The sequence below is a fragment of the Brachyhypopomus gauderio genome, chromosome 17 (genome assembly GCF_052324685.1).
Source record: "Brachyhypopomus gauderio isolate BG-103 chromosome 17, BGAUD_0.2, whole genome shotgun sequence".
Classification (NCBI taxonomy): Eukaryota; Metazoa; Chordata; class Actinopteri; order Gymnotiformes; family Hypopomidae; genus Brachyhypopomus; species Brachyhypopomus gauderio.
In genome coordinates, this window is record NC_135227.1 from 1,594,260 (window position 1) to 1,613,887 (window position 19,628).

A 19,628-nucleotide genomic window follows, 5' to 3' on the forward strand; every position below is an offset into this window, starting at 1 on the left:
CTGCGTACAGATGTTACGCCGCTATCAAACGCATGTAAATACTCGCCGATTCCCGACAAAAACGTTTCCTAGGCTATAGGTGTCCAAACTGATCATAGTCTTTACTCTGTAAAATATATTAAAACAAACGCTAAAAAAGATTAAACATTTGAAGTTTAGCGAGTAGAGAGAGAGAGAGAGAGAGAGAGAGACGCTTTTTATTGAAGAATTCTGACCGAATCCCACGGGCATTCGCTCAGAATTCTTCAATAAAAAGACCAACATAATCGCTTTATTTATTTTTTTATGTATTTTTACATTTTATTATTTTCTATTAGTGCTTTTTATGTTTGTTCTTAAACTGCTGCTTGATCAAAACAATTGATGTTACGCCGCTATCAAATACATGTAAATACTCGCCGATTCCCGACAAAAATTATCCCTAGGCTATAGGTGTCCAAACTGATCGTAGTATCTACTCTGTACAGTATATTAAAGCAAACGCTAAAAAAGATTAAACATTTGACGTTTTGCGAGTAGAGAGAGAGAGAGAGAGAGAGAGAGAGAGAGACGCATTTCCTGAACGAATGCCAGTGGGATTCGGACAGAATTCTTCACTAAAAAGACCAACATAATCGCTTAATTTTAATGTATTTTTAAATTTTCTTATTTTTTAGTGCTTTTATGTTTAGGTTTGTTCTTAAACTGTTGCTTGGTCAAAACAATTGGCCCATAAATATATTCAAAAATAAGAAAATTTAAAAATTGATTATCTATGATTATCTATGGCCCCTTGGATGATATTTAATTACTATTAGAACCGGCCCGCTGGTGTTTTGCACGCACAAACACTACGTGCGTATGAAATCGTACGCAAAACTATGCACTGGAATGCGTACTCATGTGTACGCAGCTCTCTGCGTACTGATACGCCGCTATCAAATACATGTAAATACTCGCCGATTCCCGACAAAAATGATCCCTAGGCCACATATGTCAAAGTCAAGGCCCGCTGGCCAGATTCGGCCCGCGAATTGATTATCTATGGCCCCCTGAATGATATTTAAGTACTATTAGAACCGGCCCGCAGGCCACAGCCGCCCGCTGGTGTTTTGCACCCACAAACACTACATTCCCCACAATGCAACGGTAGCCCGCGAAGTCACTGCAGCGCACACAAGCGGCGAGGGTCAGCGCGGCGAAAATGACGTAATCGCAGTGGCTCAGCTCGTGCGCGAGCGTCTCGCGCGCTGTCGATTCGCGAGGTCGTGCGTCTCTCGAATTTTGTACTCTGCGCGCGCCGCGCCTCAGCGCAATGAACAAAGTCACGTTTGAATGGTTCATACACCTTTATAAGGTGGAATTCAAGCACTTGTACGTCACTTTCAATGTCCATTTCAATATTTCCCAGCACGTTAAACTTAATGAAGTTAAATATTTATACATATATTCGAAATAATTCGCTTTTTATTCACATTATTTAATGGTTGTTTATTTTCAAAACGCCCAATATTAACGTCTTCACGTTCTCTCATGTTTCGTCCTGGAATTACAATAGGCTCGTATTTAATACAAGAGAACTGTTCAGTCAGACAGCTATTTGTTGTGAAACGAAGTAGTTACAATTTCAAGCATTTTCAAGTACTTTAGCTTAAATTCCAGCACTTTTCAAACCTTTATTACTTTATTCATGTTTGCTTGTTGAAAAATATTTTCACTTGAAATTACTGACAGATCCATAAGAAAATATTGCTTTATTCATTTAAGCATTAAATAATATACACTGTGTTAGGTCTTGGTTCAATAGGCTATTTGCAATCATTTTAATATGTTTTAATAAACATTGAACCAGTCCGGCCCTCGGCTTGTTCGTGTTCGGTTTTTTAACCTCACTTGTAACAGGAATTCACTCATAATAGACCACGTATGGAAACATCCCAACATATGTGTTTAGTTAACAAGAATGTGCTCAGACAAAGACTCTTACTGTATAGTTCGCATCGATATCAAGGTTTTGAAGCAAAGATTGTTTAGGGGAGGGTCTAATTTAGGGCACTACATTCCATCCAGCCTCATTTATGAAAGCTAATGCATTGAAGTGAAAGTGAGCGCCCCCCAGCTGTCGGACTGTGTGCATTTCCGCTCGAGCCACTGGACACAGAATCCGCGCGCTTTTCCTTCCTCACGGTGAGTGTGTGTAAGCGGTCCGGTGCTTAAACTTGACATCGTCTTAATAACAGACACATGCAATTCTGAATACATTAACAGTTTTATTTCATCAATATAAACTTAAATAAAAGGCAATATTAAGTAGGAGCTTGATTTAACATCCCAAGAGTATAAGATAAATGTGCACAGATCTGGTCATGCTGCTAGCTAAGCTAGTAAACTAGCAGGGCCGGCGCTAGGGGGGGGCAGAGGGGGGCATTGCCCCCCCAAATTGTGTCTTTGCCCCCCCAAGCACAATGCAAGCAACGGCTTTTTTTTATTACCTCTGAACCAATCACAAAAATGCATTTTGCTTTACAGCGTGAAGATATTTCCTTGCTTATTCCTGATTGGCTCTTTGAGTCATATAAAAATCGGCAGACCGCCCCAAACGGTTCAGTTCGGCAGTATATGTTCTGTTAGTGTGAGTGAAAGACAGGTATACTGGTAAACACTCTTCTGAGTTTAAACTGACTTCCACATGGTAATATTTGCTTAACTGTGGTTTTTCGTTGCTTTAATGTTACTCACCTCTTACATAGGTGTTGCTTAAATTATTTTATTAGCCGTTAGCGGTTAGGCTAACTTGGTTCTCCTAAACCTGCGCGAACGGCGGAAGCGTTTAAATACTTGCCGCGCAGTGTTGTCCGAAACGATATGTGGTAATAAAAAACAGGGGAATGAACATTTACCTGACGAATTTTAATGTTGCTTTTTCAGATTTGAAAAGTGCTGGAATTTAGGCTAAAGTACTTGAAAATGTTGATATTGTAACTACTTCGTTTCACAACAAATATCTGTCTGAATGAATAGTTCTCTTGTCTTAGGTTAACAAATACGAGCCTCTTGTAATTCCAGGACGAAACATGAGAGAACGTGAAGACGTTAAGATTGGGCGTTTTGAAAGTGTGATTTAAAAAGCGAATTATTTTGAGTATATGTATAAATATTTAACTTAATTAAGTTTAACGTGTTGAGAAATATTGAACTGGACCTTTAAAGTGAGGTACAAGCACTTTAATTCCACCTTGTATAGGTGTATGAACCCGGCAAACATGACGAATACTCCCTTTTATAACAGAATTTGTATTCTTTTGTTTTCTTTATATTTTAATTTCCCAGTAATATAAATATTCTCACTCATTCCTATTTCCATGTTTGAATATTCTCAGTCTGTGTATAGGTACATTTGTCAGCCTTTCAAGAAATAGAGTTGTTCTATTAGTAATGGCAGTATTGAAATGAAATACAATTAGATAATCTTTGTTCTCCATTTACATAATCAACATGTATTTTTTAATCATTGTGTTTTAAGTTTTAAGTTCGAAAATGTGCATTTTTATTTCTTTACCTAATACATCACTTTAAGCCAGTATCAATAGTCATCATTCATGCACAAATCAAGCCTTGAATATATTTCTGGCTTCATAAACATGACTATCAACATGCCCCCTCATTATGTTTTACTGCCCCCCCAAGCAAAGCAGTCCAGAACCGGGGCTGTAAACTAGCATTTAATTAACCTTTAATTAACTTGAGCTTTGATTTAAACACTTTTAAACACAAATAATGTCTGTAATTTTACAAAGTTTTTATTATTATAAAAAAAATTTCCTGAGCTGTGTTCAGGTTGCCCTGAGGAACAGGTTTCAGACTTCTCATTTTAAAGAAAGAATTTCTCCATTTTACAGCAGGACTCCTCTAACGTAGATGTTTGAAACTCTAGTTCCCAGTGCTGAGGATCTACACTATATTGCCAAAAGTATTCGCTCACCTTCCTTGACTCACATATGAGCTTAAGTGACATCTCATTCCTAATCCATAGGGTTCAATTTGACGTTGGTCCACACTTTGCATCTAGAACAGCTTCATCTCTTCTGGGAAGGCTGTGCACAAAGTTTAGGAGTGTGTTCATGGAGATTTTGATCATTCTTCCAGAAGCGCACTTGTGAGGTCATATACTGATGTTGGAGCAGAAGGCCTGGTCCATCAGATTGCCAGAAACGTGATAGAGAAACGTGATTTGTCACTCCAGAGAACACGCCTCGACTGCTCTAGAGTATAGAGGTGGAGTGCTTTACACCACTGCATCTGATGCTTTGCATTGCACTTGGTGATGTATGGCTTGGATGCAGCTGCTCAGCCATGGAACCCCATTCCATGAAGGTCTCTGCACACTGTTCTTGAGTTAATCTGAAGGCCACATGCATTTTGGATGTCCTCTTTACACAATGTGCTTCAGCATCCGCTGAACCTGCTCCATCAGTTTACCTGGCCTACTACTTTTGGGTTAAATCAACTGGTGCAGACATTGTTGTAATTTCTGAAACCTGGTTAACTAAATCCATTGCTGATGATGATATTAACATATTTGGGGTACAATGTTTATCGCACCGATAGGCCTTCTAAGGGAGGTGGTGTTGCCATATATGTTAAATCAAGGTTTGACTCTTCAGTTGTTCTATCTGAATCAATCTGCAAACAACTGGAACTGTTGGCAATAAATTTGGAAATTGCCAAAGGACTTTGTATAACTGTTGTTGGATGTTATAGGCCTCCATCTGCTGCCAAGGAAGCCTTACATTCTTTAAAACAACTATCCAGATTAAATTATGGTGAACTTGTTTTATTTGGGGACTTGAATTGGGATTGGTTTAAGCCTGTATCAGAAGATTTGAAGTCTTTTTGTGACTCTATGAATCTTACTCAGTTGGTCAACTTACCCACACGGCCAAACCCTAAAAACCCGGAGAATTCCACCTTGATTGACCTGATCTTGACAAATGTACCCCATAAATTCTCATCTCTGGGTGTCTTTTGCAATGACTCAAGCGATCACTGTGTTGTTGCTGTCACTAGAGATACCAGAATACCCAAATTTAAACCTCGTGTAATTTATAAGAGGAGTTTGAAACATTTTAATGAGCAAGCATATCATCATGACTTGTCTGCTGTTGATTGGAAGAAAATACATCTGATCCCTGATGTAGAAACAGCTTGGACATTCTTTAGGGATTGTCTTATGGAAATTGTAAATAAGCATGCCCCTTTCAGAAGACTCAGGGTTAAGGGCCGAGAGAATCCCTGGTTTTCCCCGGGATTAGCAGATTTTATTCATGAGCGTAACCTGGCCTGGGCCAAGGCTAGAAAAACTGGCTCCGTCAGTGATTGGTTGGTTTTTAGACAACTAAGAAACAAATGCTCTTTTTTAATCAAGAAAGCTAAATCAGAGTATTATTTGTCAGTGACCACTGAGAACTTAAATAATCCTCGGAAATTCTGGAAAGTCATAAATTCTCTCTCAGTCAGTAAGGACTCCCAGATTCTCCCTTCATATGTTCTGATGGATTCTGTTCCTGTCTATGACAGGATGGAAATGCTGAATTGTTTTAACAAGCATTTTATTTCTTCTGGCTTCTTATTTGACTCAGTTAAAGCTAATTCAGTGACCCCTTGTTCTTATCACCCAGTTTATACTGGGGAGCAATTCAATTTTGCTCCTTTTACTGTTAGTGAAGTCCATAAGGCCCTTGTAGCTTTAGATCATAGGAAGTCTAGTGGACCTGATTTGTTAGAGCCGTTATTTCTCAAGATGGCAGCTGATTTTATAGCAGAGCCTCTTACTATCCTTTTTAACCTCACAGTAAAAAAAAAACAAATTCCGTCAGTGTGGAAATCAGCCTTTGTTTTTCCCTTATTAAAAGGCGGTGACCCAGCGGTGCTGACGAATTATCGGCCAATCTCCAAATTGTCAGTGCTAGCTAAAATTCTGGAAGCTTTAGTGAGTGAGCAGGTAAAGGAGTATTTACATCATAACAATATATTATCAAAGTACCAATCAGGCTTCAGAAAAAAACACAGTACCATCACAGCTGCAATGAAGGTGGTTAATGATATTTCTGTGGCACTTGATAAGAAACAATATTGTGCATCACTCTTTATTGATTTATCGAAAGCTTTTGACACTGTGGATCATGATATATTAAAACTTAGACTCCTCCAGTCAGGTTTCTCAGAGAATGCAGTCGCCTGGTTCACAAATTACCTTAGTAATAGAACACAGTGCATCAAACATGATGATCTATGTTCTGATTTTGTTACTGTCCACAAGGGGGTGCCCCAGGGATCTATACTAGGTCCTCTTTTATTCATTATTTACGTCAATGACCTAGATCTAAATGTGCCAGGTGCAAATTTGCATATTTATGCTGATGACACGGTTATTTATTGTTGTGGTCCAACTCTATCTCAGACTCTTGAATCCCTGCAACAATCATTTGTTGCTGTCCAGCATTTATTAATTAACTTAAAACTTGTTCTCAATGCAGATAAGACTAAGTTAATGGTATTTTCAAACTCCAGGATGAAGCAAGAACAAACTCCCTCAGTACTCAGTCTGGAGGGACATAAAATAGAGTTGGTGCACACTTATAAATACCTGGGTCTTCTTCTTGATGATTCTCTTACTTTCCAACCACATGTGGAATACCTTGTAAAGAAGTTGAAGCTTAAGCTAGGTTTTTATTTTCGAAATAAGTTATGTTTTTCTTTTAGTGCAAGAAAGCGTCTGGTTGCAGTAACTTTCTTGACTATATTGGATTATGGAGATTTGCTGTATATGAATGCCTCTGTAAAATGTCTTCAGATGGTTGATACTGTTTATCATGCCTCTCTTAGGTTTATCTCCAATTGTAAGGTATCAACTCATCACTGTGATCTATATGTTCAGGTGGGGTGGCCTGCTTTGTCCATCCGTAGATCCTGTCACTGGTACACTTTTATTTACAAGGCATTACTTGGGCTACTGCCAACCTATATTTGCGGTTTAATTACACTGAGAAGCGATATTCCTTACTTACTTCGATCTCAGAATCAGCTGCTACTTCCTATCCCTTATGCCCGCACTGATTTGGGGAAAAAGGCTTTTGTTTACTCTGCGCCCTCCTCATGGAATAGGTTACAGAAAGATTGGAAACTGACAGAATTAATTTCTTTGAATGCTTTCAAACTAAAACTGCAAACTTTTGTGGCTAATTCCATAATTTGTACTTGTTTTACTTAACCTATTTGTAAAATCTTAATTATTCTACGAATATATATTTTAACTTTTGTCTTTTGAACATGTATTTTAACCATGTAATTCTTTGCAACAGTGTTTTATTTGTATTTTGTTGCTGCCTATCTTGGCCAGGACTCCCTTGAAAAAGAGATTTTAATCTCAATGGGACCTTCCTGGTTAAATAAAGTTAAATAAATAAAAAATAATAATAAAAAATAATACTTAGTGACTGAGTTGCTGTGGTTCACAAACACTTCAATCTTCTTATAATACAGCTGACAGTTGACTGCAGAATATTTTGGAGCAAGGACATTTCAGGACTGGATTTGTTGCACAGGTGGCATCCTATTACAATTTCATGCTGGATTCATTGAACAACCCATTATTTCACAAATACTTTGTAAAAACAGTCTGCATGCAAAGGTGCTTAATTTTATACCCCTGTGGCCAAGGAAGTGATTGAAATACCTCATCCTGATCATTTGGATGGGTGAGCAAATACTTTTGGCAATATAGTGTACTTCTATGCCAAGTCTTATTCTTGTTATTAGCAGTAGTAGTAACAGTAAGAGTTGTAGGCCGGCTGTTGCTGTCTTTCTTTGCTTTCTCTTTTCCCTTTTATTTGCTGTTTGTTGTGCTTGCCTAAACTATCTCAAATTGTAAAATTGTACTTTTTGTGACTTAGCATGGAGTCCTTGTTCCAGTTGGTCTAAATGTGGTGCTGGAGGCTTTGGAGGAACGTGGCATTTAGCTCCGCCTCCTCCAGTGCGCCAGTGTCTTCAAAGAGGTCCTGTAGAGAAGTATAACAGAGGCGCGCTGGGTGTTGCAGCTTTATTGTTTCTCTTTTCCGTAAGTAGTTAAAGAAACGTTTAGCGATGTCTGGAAGAGGTAAGGGTGGTAAAGGTCTTGGGAAAGGAGGCGCTAAGCGTCATCGCAAGGTTCTCCGTGACAACATCCAGGGCATTACTAAACCCGCAATTCGCCGTCTGGCTCGTCGTGGCGGTGTCAAGCGTATCTCCGGTCTGATTTACGAGGAGACCCGTGGTGTGCTCAAAGTGTTCCTGGAGAACGTTATCAGGGACGCGGTTACCTACACCGAACACGCCAAGAGAAAGACCGTCACCGCTATGGATGTGGTTTATGCTCTGAAACGCCAGGGACGCACTCTGTACGGATTCGGAGGTTAAACGCTCAACTCGACACGAAACCAACGGCTCTTTTAAGAGCCACCCATATACTCATTTAAAGAGCTGTTTCATGCGTTTACTGGTAACCACAAGCGTCAATTACTTAAACGCGCACAGAGAACGTTTTGTCCGACTTTGCTTTTTGAAGGTACTTTTATTAAAATCTTTTAATATTATAATGTTTGACATGTTTGGATCTTGCAAACACATTATACCATTTCATTTTATAGGCTACATGAACTGTTACTTGTTATTTCCCCAGATAATTTCTACACCATTTAACACACAATGTCCGACGTTGCCGTGTACTACAACAGTTTTTAAATGCACGTTGTAGTCTCTGAATCCTAAAACATTTAAATAAATGGACATATTAAATAAATGGAGACGCTTTATGACGAAATAATGCAATAAAAAACAGCGTTATGACCTAACTAGTAACCACAAGTGCCAATTATTTAAACGTGAGTGATCCTACACATATAACATACGTATACACTATATATATAAATTTGAGTTGACTTGACTAGATATTAGATTATTAGACTCATTTTCCTCACTATGGTGAATGTAAAATTTTGTTCATTTAAAACCAGTGTTCTATTCTGAGAAAGTGAATGGAACAAAATAACATTGAAAAAGGTCTTTATGTGCATTTAAATACATAGGCTACTGTTATAAGGGGTGACTAACAACATTGGATGATGTTTTTGACCCGCTAACACCAAAGATGTGTGCAGTTTTCTAATTACAATTTAAAGATGTACACCAATCAAGGTTCTGATTCCTATATTTAAACTGAAAGTCCCCATATACTAATTTATTTAGGTTCTTTTAATGTTTTTTATTTATTTATTCTGTAAAGACGATCTTTAACTGTCTTCCAATTTCTACAGCTCCGAAGCGTACATCATTCCTCATTTTATACATTCACTCAGTCTACTTCTGTTATTTCCCCAGATAAACCGTACACACAATTTATCACACAAAATGTCCGACTTTGCCGTGTAATACCAGTATTTGCCACAATTTAAAATGCACGTTGTAGTCTCCGAATCCTGAAACACGTTTTGTAAAATAAATGGAGACGCTTTATGACAAAATAATGCAATGAAACTGCATTATTGAAACTCTAATGGTAAATAATTTTATGACGTTATGACATTATTTAACATTCTATGTCTGTTCTAATTATTTTAAGTCGTCTTATTTACTTTATTACATTACTTTGTCTATTTTAATAAATTTGTCATTTTATTATATTATTTTATTATGTTTGTTTCCTTTTTTCTTTAGGTTTTTTATGTTTTTTATTTATTTTGTAAAGAACTTTGAGTTTCATGTATCTATGAAAGATACTATACAAATAAAGATTTTTTTTTTTTTGTAATGATAATCAAAGTTATGACCTAGCTAGTTTAGAACCACATCCAAAGAATTTTAGTCTAATAAAATGAAAAGCTAGAAATTCCTTGCGCAAGCAGAACTAAACAGATTTTGATGCTCTATCATAGTTTTCGTTTGAAAGTTGAAGGCAGAAATGGCTGGGCGGGATTAAGAGGTAAACGCTACGGCACAGTGGGGTGGCGGAGCCAGGATAGCAGGTCCTGTCAGAGGAGGGCTTGTTTTTGACCAATGATGCTTAGTCATGACCGTGGAGGGAGGGCGTGACCTAATTAGAATACCAAACTCTTAATGTAGGAGGTGCTGGAGTTGTTGTTCATTCAACGGTGTTTCACTCATCACCGAGCATCATGCCTGAGCCAGCAAAGTCCGCCCCGAAGAAGGGATCTAAGAAAGCCGTGACCAAGACGGCCAGTAAAGGAGGCAAGAAGCGCAGAAAGACCAGGAAGGAGAGCTACGCTATCTACGTGTACAAAGTTCTGAAGCAGGTCCACCCCGACACCGGTATCTCTTCCAAGGCGATGGGAATCATGAATTCTTTCGTCAATGACATTTTCGAGCGCATCGCTGGTGAGGCTTCTCGTCTCGCCCACTACAACAAGCGCTCTACCATCACCTCCAGGGAGATCCAGACCGCCGTGCGCCTGCTGCTTCCCGGTGAACTGGCCAAACACGCCGTGTCTGAGGGCACAAAGGCCGTCACCAAGTACACCAGCTCCAAGTAAATGGCCGAATAGTGCGACTTAACCAACCCAAAGGCTCTTTTAAGAGCCACCCACACTTTCACCCAAAGAGTTTTTCCCTCGCGAATGTGTTTGCACAATAAAAAAATCAAGAAAATGCAAGTAATTGTAGTTAAAATCGATTCACTGCTGTACGTTTTATTTTTCAGTATCTCAGCTTGAGTATATGTGCGTGTGTGTTCAAATACACCTGCATGTTGACGTGTGAGAAAGGACAGTATTTTTAATATACTACAGGGGTAGAGTTGTAACACCATCAACTCCACCGATCATGGATCAGATATTAGTCATATGATCATTCCGGTATTTACCCAATTTCTCCCTGGTCCCATATGGTAAATATCAAGGATGGAAACAGGCACATGCAGATTCCATGAAGAAAAAAAAATTGATTTCGAGGTAAGAAATAAATTTCTGAATCAAGACTTTATTTTTTGTTTAGTACTTATACTGTTGCAGATAAAACCATGTGAATTCTATTACATTAAACTAGTTTCTCTGGTAAATTGTGATGCATTTTTGCACTGTTAATTTCAACAGTTAATCACCTTGCAAATACAGTTAGCTAAACAATGGCAGACAGGGGTGGGGTGGGTTGTAACACAGCTTTATAAAGTGTTACAACCATCACCTTACTAAGAAAACATTTTTGATTTTAATTATTTTACAGAATGCCTAGGCAGTGAAAAAGAAAGACTGACAGTGGTGAGCCTGCAAATATTTTTTTTAAAAAGCATCTGCTGAGGTCACAAAGAAGGGCAAGTCAGTCAGATCAGTTGTGAAGACACATGGTATCTGCCGTATAACACACACACACACACACACACATTGACATTGCTTATTATTTGACCTCCATGTTCTTTACACAGGTACAATGTATTAGAGTGTTCATTAAGCACACACACACACATACACACACATACACACACATACACACACACTTGAACAAAGCCAAGTGGATACGAGTTATGGTCAGTCACAGAGAGAGAGATATTGTTCTGGATTGTTCTTTCATTATTTTATTTCAAAAACCTCTTTTTGAAGCATATTGCATGGTGTGGCCTCTGTTGCTTGTTTTGTTGTTACAATTTACCCCAGCATGTGTTGTAACCTTCCCTGGTAGTGGGTTAGGTTGTAACAAAGGAACTGCCATCTGCCATATAACACACACATTCATACACATTGACATTGTTTATTATTATTCTTTACACAGGTACATTGTATTAGAGTGTTCATTAAGCATACATATTGTTAAATAAGTTTGTTCTAGTACACTAATTTACACAAACACTCCTGAATAAAACAAGTAAATGGCCGAATAGTGCAACTTAACCAACCCAAAGGCTCTTTTAGGAGCCACCCACACTTTTCACTGAAAGAGGTATTTAAATCTTATGGTCCATGTACAGTGGATATTTCCATCTTCTCTTTCCTCGGTACTTTAAAGGTGGGTACATGCTGAACACACCCCCATTAGCCTTGTGTTAATATGCTTAGGCTATGTGACATATATAATATATATTTGACTATAGGCTCTGCTCTAGCCAAGCACATCACATCATCTTGCAGACTATTATGTTGTAATGTCCATTGCCCACATTGACATGATTTCCATTTGTTACATTTCATTAGTTGTAAATTCTTTGTACAGCCCTCCATAACTTATAGAATCACAGCATATAAAATCCTTTACTCCTTATTTTTAAAATAGAACTTCAAAATGTTCTTTAGATTTTTTTTTTTTACATAGAATGAAGAATAATAAGGCAATAATATTAGCAGTTTTCAAACACATCAATTCAAAGTACAGGGGGGTGTTGCAAGAAGCGGGTTAAGCGAGAAAACCCGGGTAAGTTAACTCAGAGTTCACGGAAACTCGAGGTTTTCTGTTCCAGAAACTGAGCTTAGAGAGAACCGGAGTCAGTTACTATAGCAACTTATGCTCTGAAGCTAACCTGGGGGGTGTTCCACAAAGCGGGTTAAGCGAGAAAACCCGGGTAAGTTAACTCAGAGTTCACGGAAACTCGAGGTTTTCCGTTCCAGAAACCGAGCTTAAAGAGAACCGGAGTCAGTTACTGTAGCAACTTATGCTCTGAAGCTAACCTGCTCGCTGGCAGGTTAACTTGGACCTGACCCAGAGTTACAAACACGTCATCATGACGTGTCCTTTCCTCTAGGATCATGTGGATATTGAAACTCAGTTTATTCGCTGAGTTCTTCGTCGGGAACGCCTTATAAAACCCCGAATAGACATAGGCCTATCATTTTCGGATTATTTTTTTAATGAACGTTATCGTTTTTCAGCACAATCCAATACTTACGTCAATAAAATTATTAAGCGTCACATTTCAAATATTACACATCGCGGATCAGCCCTAAATTCTCTCCAGATTGTTATACGTCGCTCTTCGTTTTTTGCTAGTGGAATTTTTTTTTATAGTGTAGGAGATGCGGGATCTGTCAGCAAAGCTACTGTATGTCGGTCTGTCCAAAAACTATGTCTGGCATCAAAATGACTAGTGCCCAGTTTTGTGGTGTTTCCTGGGCTTAAGCCAGTTATGGACATCAAAGAGGAATTCCACAGCATCGTAGGTTTGTCTTTAATTCACACGGACAATAAAGAAATTAAGCAAAGGAGAAGCAGTAGGCTATATAACAAACTTCATTCCATTTACATTTTAAGGATTTCCTAGAGTGATTGGCTGCATTGATGGAACCTACATATGCTACCTATTCCAGCACCATTAGAACATAAAGGCGATTACATAAACAGAAAATCCATCCATAGCATTAATGTACAGGTACTAACCTTTATAATCCTTAATGAATAATGTACTTATCTTTAATGGTAACAAAACTAACGTAGCTATTGCCACCAGCCACTTTCCCTCAAACTGGACATATATAGACTTACCTCCCCCTGACTATATCTCAGATTTGCCACCAGTCCAGAGACCAGTCCACCAGCCCTTTGGCACCATGCACCATGCACTTTATCCCTGTCCCATTTACCTACCTCACACACTGTACATACTGTACTTATATTTTTATATTTCATACCTTATACTGTTATCTATTTTACATTTTTTTACCTTGCTTATTTAATGTCTATTGCCTGGCTTGCACCATGACCGTCTTGCACTATGTTGTCCTGCACTATGTTGTATGTAATTGCTGCTGTGATATTTTGTAGTATGTAATTGCACTGAGGCCTAGCCTAAAAGTGTTTCATTGTGCTGTACAACCCTGTTTCAGCATAATGATAATAAAGTTGAATTGAATTGAACTGACCGTTCTCCCCATCAAGATCATATGTGATGCTTCTCACCTCATCACAAATGTTGAAGCCAGATGGCCAGGATCCGTGTATGATTCCACACTGTACAACAAATCTGAATAGAGTAGGCCTGAGGTAGTGCAGTGTAATAGTTAAATCAGTGTAATGCAGTGTAATAGTTAAATCATTGCAAACCCTAGTGTGATTATAGGACACTATGACGGCCTCCTTCATGGAGACAGAGGGTATCCCTGCCTGTCCTATAGGCCTACCTTATGACTCCCTATTCAGATCCTGCACCTGGACCACAGTCCCGCTACAATCAGGCCCACAGCAAAACCAGAGCAAGAATTTAAATGATCCTAGGAATCCTCAAGGCCAGGTTCCAGTGCCTGAAGGGGCTCAGAGTTACCCCTGATAGGGTGTGCCACATAATAATGGCATATGTGGTATTACACAACATTGCAACTATCCAGGAAGAGCGACAGCCTACCATCTTTGACATGCCCACAGATGAGGAACCTTACATGCATGTGGGTGACAACAGAGATGGTGGAGTTGTCAGAGACTCCATCAGCAATCACTGCTTTCCACATTAAATCATGCACCACCACCCACCCCACCCCACCATCCACCCTGTAACCTTTTAATATACATTACAGTCAAATTCACTGTTATGTTTCATTATTTCATTTTTCTTGTAAATAAATATATTTTAGAATATATTTTAAGAATAAGATATAGTTATGTACTGCCATACCACTTTGTACTATATTCTTATACTTCATTTTTATCTGATGCCATGTGTGTTTCACACCACTCAGATTAGACCTGGAATCAGTAAGTGTTCAATTAAAAAATATTTAAAAACTCAATACAGTATTATAAAGGTGGAGAAAATAATAATATAATCGCACCCTTCTGCTAAATATAAAAATATCATTTTCACTCACGCATTAACTCTGTTGGCAATTTTTTGACATGCTGACTGCCTTTCTCTAGCAGCTACCGCAGTATTACATTTACGTTTAATAATATCTAAATATTCTGCATACGCAGTCATTAATACTTCAAGCTACAGTGGTGTGAAATACGATGCTCGGCTGATTTTCGCGTTTAAGTCCATGATAAATCCTATTTATCTGCGTTCCATTAAGAATGCCTTTTATAGTTACGCGTGAACGTGCTTCTGTCTGGGTCAACCTACTCAGAGTTGAGCGACCCTGATTACTTTAACTCCGATCCGCCGTTTTGGAACCGAAAACTCTGAGTATGTCAGATCGGGGTAAGACAACTCAGAGTTCAGGGTTAAGTTTAGAGTTTGTTAACCCCGCTTTCTGGAATACCCCCCTGCTCGCTGGCAGGTTAACTTGGACCTGACCCAGAGTTACAAACACGTCATCATGACGTGTCTTTTCCTCGAAGATCATGTGGATATTGAAGCTCAGTTTATTTGCTGAGTTCTTCGTCGGGAACGCCTTATAAAACCCCGAATAGACATAGGCCTACTATCATTTTCGGATTATTTTTTTAATGAACGTTATCGTTTTCAGCACAATCCATTACTTACATCCATTACTTTATTATTATAATAACATTTCAAATATTACACATCGCGGATCAGCCCTAAATTCTCTCCAGATAGTTATATATCGGTCTTCGTTTTTTGCTAGTGGAAGTTTTCTTTATAGTGTAGGAGATGCGGAATCTGTCAGCAAAGCTACTGTGTCGGTGTACTGCCCTCGGTGCATGCAGCAATGCATCTAGACAGTCAGTTAACTCTTCTTGAATATCAAGACTCTGAGGAATGTTGTCTTCTTATCCACAGGTTTATTGACATCAAGGAAGTGTAAAACTAAACACACAAAAAGATATATCACTTATTCAGTGTAAGATGATTAATCAAAGTAAATTAAATGATACTGCACATGACTCTCAACTGTTACAGTTTTAACACAATTCAACTCAACCCAGTGACATGTAATATTTAAAGTATATTTATAACCATACTCTTAACTAGTTTATTACAGTAGCTTGGTCTGATTATGAATCAGCGGTAAACTAATACCTTAATCTTGCATAGGAACATTAGAAATGATCTAAGTCAACTTAACAAACTAGAAATACTGTGAACATAATACTCTATAATGAAATTAAACATAACATACCCACGATGCCACATTTAGAGCGAAGATGAATGCAGATGTGACTGGATTAACTGAGCACATTGATAACACTCAAACACTCATTCTCCACCTAGCTTCCTGGTTAATCACATGACATAGTGTGGCTGTATCTCTTAAAGGTACAGTCACCATATTCAAATACATTTACTAAACACTCGACAACACAGTCGGTCTGTCCGAAAACTATGTCCGGCATGAAAATGACTAGTGCCCGGTTTTGTGGTGTTTCCTGGGCTTAAGCCAGTTATGGACATCAAAGAGGAATTCCACAGCATCATTGGTTTGTCTTTATTTCACACGGAAAATAAAGAAATTAAGCAAAGGAGAAGCAATATATAACGAACTTCATTCCATTTACATTTTAAGGATTTCCTAGAGTGATTGGCTGTATTGATGGAACCTACATATGCTACCTATTCCAGCACCATTAGAACATGAAAATTCATCCATAGCATTAATGTACAGGTACTAACCTTTATCATCCTTAATGAATAATGTACTTATCTTTAATGGTAACAAAAATAACGTAGCTATTGTAACTGACCGTTCTTCCCATCAAGATCATATGTGATGCTTCCCACCTCATCACAAATGTTGAAGCCAGATGGCCAGGATCCATGTATGATTCCACACTGTACAACAAATCTGAACAGAGTAGGCCTACGGTAGTTTTGCTAGTTGTTCACATGCAGTGTAATAGTTAAATCATTGCAAACCCTAGTGTGATTATAGGACATGACGGCCTCCTTCATGGAGACAGAGGGTATCCCTGCCTGTCCTATAGGCCTACCTTATGACTCCCTATTCAGATCCTGCACCTGGACCACAGTCCCGCTACAATCAGGCCCACAGCAAAACCAGGGCAAGAATTTAAATGACCCTAGGAATCCTCGAGGCCAGGTTCCAGTGCCTGAAGGGGCTCAGAGTAACCCCTGATAGGGCGTGCCACATAATAATGGCATATGTGGTATTACACAACATTGCAACCATCCAGGAAGAGCAACAGCCTACCATCTCTGACATGCCCACAGATGAGGAACCTTACATGCATGTGGGTGACAACAGAGATGGTGGAGTTGTCAGAGACTCCATCTGCAATCACTACTTTCCACATTAAATCATGCACCACCACCCACCCCACCATCCACCCTGTAACCTTTTAATATACATTACAGTCAAATTCACTGTTATGTTTCATTATTTCATTTTTCCTGTGAATAAATATATTTTATATTTTAAGAATAAGATATAGTTATGTACAGCCATACCACTTTGTACAATATTCTTATACTTCATTTTTATCTGATGCCATGTGTGTTTCACACCACTCAGATTAGACCTGGAATTAGTAAGTGTTCAATAAAAAAATATTGAAAAACTCAATACAGTATTATAAAGGTGGAGAAAATAATAATATAATCGCACCCTTCACTCACGCATTAACTCTGTTGGCAATTTTTTGACATGCTGACTGCCTTTCTCTAGCAGCTACCGCAGTATTACATTTACGTTTAATAATATCTAAATATTCTGCATACGCAGTCATTAATATTTCAAGCTACAGTGGTGTGAAATACGATGTTCGCGTTTAAGTCTATGATAAATCCTATTTATCTGCGTTCCATTAAGAATGCCTTTCATAGTTACGCGTGAACGCGCTTCTGTCTGGGTTAAGCTACTCAGAGTTGAGCGATCCTGATTACTTTAACTCCGATCCGCCGTTTTGGAACCGAAAACTCTGAGTATGTCAGATCGGGGTAAGACAACTCCGAGTTCAGGGTTAAGTTTAGAGTTTGTTAAACCCGCTTCTTGGAATACCCCCCAGAACACAATACAGAAGGTGAGGGGTAAACAAATGAGAAGGCCTCCCCGTATTATTTTAATGGATTTACTGTTATTGTAAGAGTTCAGCTGTCTGCTATCTTGTGGATAACTTTTCATAATTTGTTTTCTGTCATATCTTGGTTTCTCAGATTTCACGTACACATTTGCTGACATGGACACAAACAAAACATACTAACAGTGATAATTAATATTACAAAATAATTTTCACTTTCATTCTTATTCTTTCAACAGTGGTTCTGTAAAACCAACTATTGCTCCTGACATCTCTGATTCAATGGGTCATTTATGAATGGTTAGGAATGTTATTGTGTTCTTTGTTTTTTGTCGTCTTCCTTCTTCATCAAAACCCAATTCACAAAACCTCTATAAACATAATATTTATTGTCCACAAAAGAAAATGCTGTTCACTGTAAAAACAAAACTCTTGTTTTACAAAAATGAATAATTATGTATTGTGCAATATATAGATCGTATTGAACCAAGGCTTCCCTGTACAGTTGCTTCATGTGAATTTTGTTGCGTATAAGAACTCGATCACTGGTGTCTATGGTGAATCTATGTATGTTGGAAATGACACCAAGGACACATCATTTTAAATTGAAGGGCTCATCTCTTATCCTGCTTACCAGATTTGTTGCCTACACACTTTCTCAAAAACAATTCTCCCTATAGCAATTGATCCTTTACTAAATAAAAAAAACTCTTTCCTGAACATTTGCTATATATTCAAATCATTCAAATGAGCAGTAATCCTACCACTTATCAAAACGACTAAACTTGACAGGCCATTTATTTCAAAGATCTGAGAAAAGGTTTTAACAACTAAGCTCATGAATACCTGATTCAGAACCAGTTAAAGGAAATCTTTCAGTGAGGGTTTAGGCCTCAACATAGCAATGCTGATCAAAATAATTCATTCATACTAGATAGATGTGAAAACAGCAATTTCATGGTTTAAGTCTTATTTAGCTTCAGACAATCATTCCTCTGCTGAGTGAACTTGCTCATTTTGCAGTGAAACAATTAGGTGGCTCTGAAAAGAGCCTTTGTGTTTTTGGGGCTTTTACTCCGAGCGCTGTTTAAGCACGCTCTCCGCGAATGCGACGGGCCAGCTGGATGTCTTTGGGCATGATGGTGACTCTCTTGGCGTGGATGGCGCACAAGTTAGTGTCCTCGAACAGACCAACCAGGTATGCCTCACTAGCCTCCTGCAAGGCCATGACAGCGGAGCTCTGGAAGCGGAGATCGGTCTTGAAGTCCTGAGCGATTTCTCTCACCAGGCGCTGGAAAGGCAGCTTACGGATCAGCAGCTCAGTAGATTTCTGATAACGACGAATCTCCCTCAGAGCGACAGTACCGGGCCTGTAACGATGAGGCTTCTTCACGCCGCCAGTGGCCGGCGCGCTCTTGCGAGCAGCCTTAGTGGCGAGCTGCTTCCTCGGGGCTTTGCCACCGGTGGATTTACGGGCGGTCTGCTTGGTTCGTGCCATAGTGACAGAAGTCGACTGTTCACCAACAAGGAGGAACGAGAATAGGAACCTAGTAAGGCGACGTCCTTTTTAAGCCCTAACGACGACCAGCGCTCATTGGGCGTCTTCAACACGAAGACCATCCATTGGACAATCAAGTGTGCGTCACCGCTCGACAATTGGCCCGTACTCTAGAGCGCGCACATTAAAAAAACGCGGGTTCAGGCGGGTTCACGGCAAGACTTTGTTTGGATTTTTCTGCCCATAATGT

General features: G+C 38.9%; 3 protein-coding genes and 1 long non-coding RNA gene across 4 annotated transcripts; 2 read left to right on the forward strand and 2 right to left on the reverse strand.

Moving 5' to 3' along the window:
* The first annotated feature begins 8,119 nt into the window (after positions 1–8,119).
* On the forward strand, positions 8,120–8,572 carry LOC143480951 (histone H4). The gene has a single exon (XM_076978820.1). The coding sequence runs from the start codon at positions 8,122–8,124 to the stop codon at positions 8,431–8,433; it is 312 nt and encodes a 103-aa protein (XP_076834935.1). The 5' UTR covers positions 8,120–8,121; the 3' UTR covers positions 8,434–8,572.
* Positions 8,573–10,157: 1,585 nt separating this feature from the next.
* LOC143480855 (histone H2B 1/2) lies at positions 10,158–10,590 on the forward strand. Its single transcript, XM_076978713.1, has one exon. It carries the CDS (start codon positions 10,188–10,190, stop codon positions 10,560–10,562), a length of 375 nt encoding a protein of 124 aa, XP_076834828.1. The 5' UTR covers positions 10,158–10,187; the 3' UTR covers positions 10,563–10,590.
* A 4,829-nt stretch (positions 10,591–15,419) lies between these two features.
* Positions 15,420–16,138, reverse strand: LOC143480933 (uncharacterized). The gene is made up of 2 exons (XR_013121917.1): positions 16,026–16,138; positions 15,420–15,712 (listed from the first exon to the last, which is right to left on the reverse strand). It is a non-coding gene; the product is annotated as an uncharacterized LOC143480933 (long non-coding RNA).
* Positions 16,139–18,915: 2,777 nt separating this feature from the next.
* Positions 18,916–19,409, reverse strand: LOC143480764 (histone H3). The gene has a single exon (XM_076978595.1). The coding sequence runs from the start codon at positions 19,376–19,378 to the stop codon at positions 18,968–18,970; it is 411 nt and encodes a 136-aa protein (XP_076834710.1). The 5' UTR covers positions 19,379–19,409; the 3' UTR covers positions 18,916–18,967.
* Positions 19,410–19,628: the final 219 nt, after the last annotated feature.

Bases quoted from the DNA above. Each gene is read 5' to 3' on its own strand.
- LOC143480951 (XM_076978820.1), top strand. From the start codon at position 8,122: ATGTCTGGAAGAGGTAAGGGTGGTAAAGGTCTTGGGAAAGGAGGCGCT.
- LOC143480855 (XM_076978713.1), top strand. From the start codon at position 10,188: ATGCCTGAGCCAGCAAAGTCCGCCCCGAAGAAGGGATCTAAGAAAGCC.
- LOC143480764 (XM_076978595.1), bottom strand. From the start codon at position 19,378: ATGGCACGAACCAAGCAGACCGCCCGTAAATCCACCGGTGGCAAAGCC.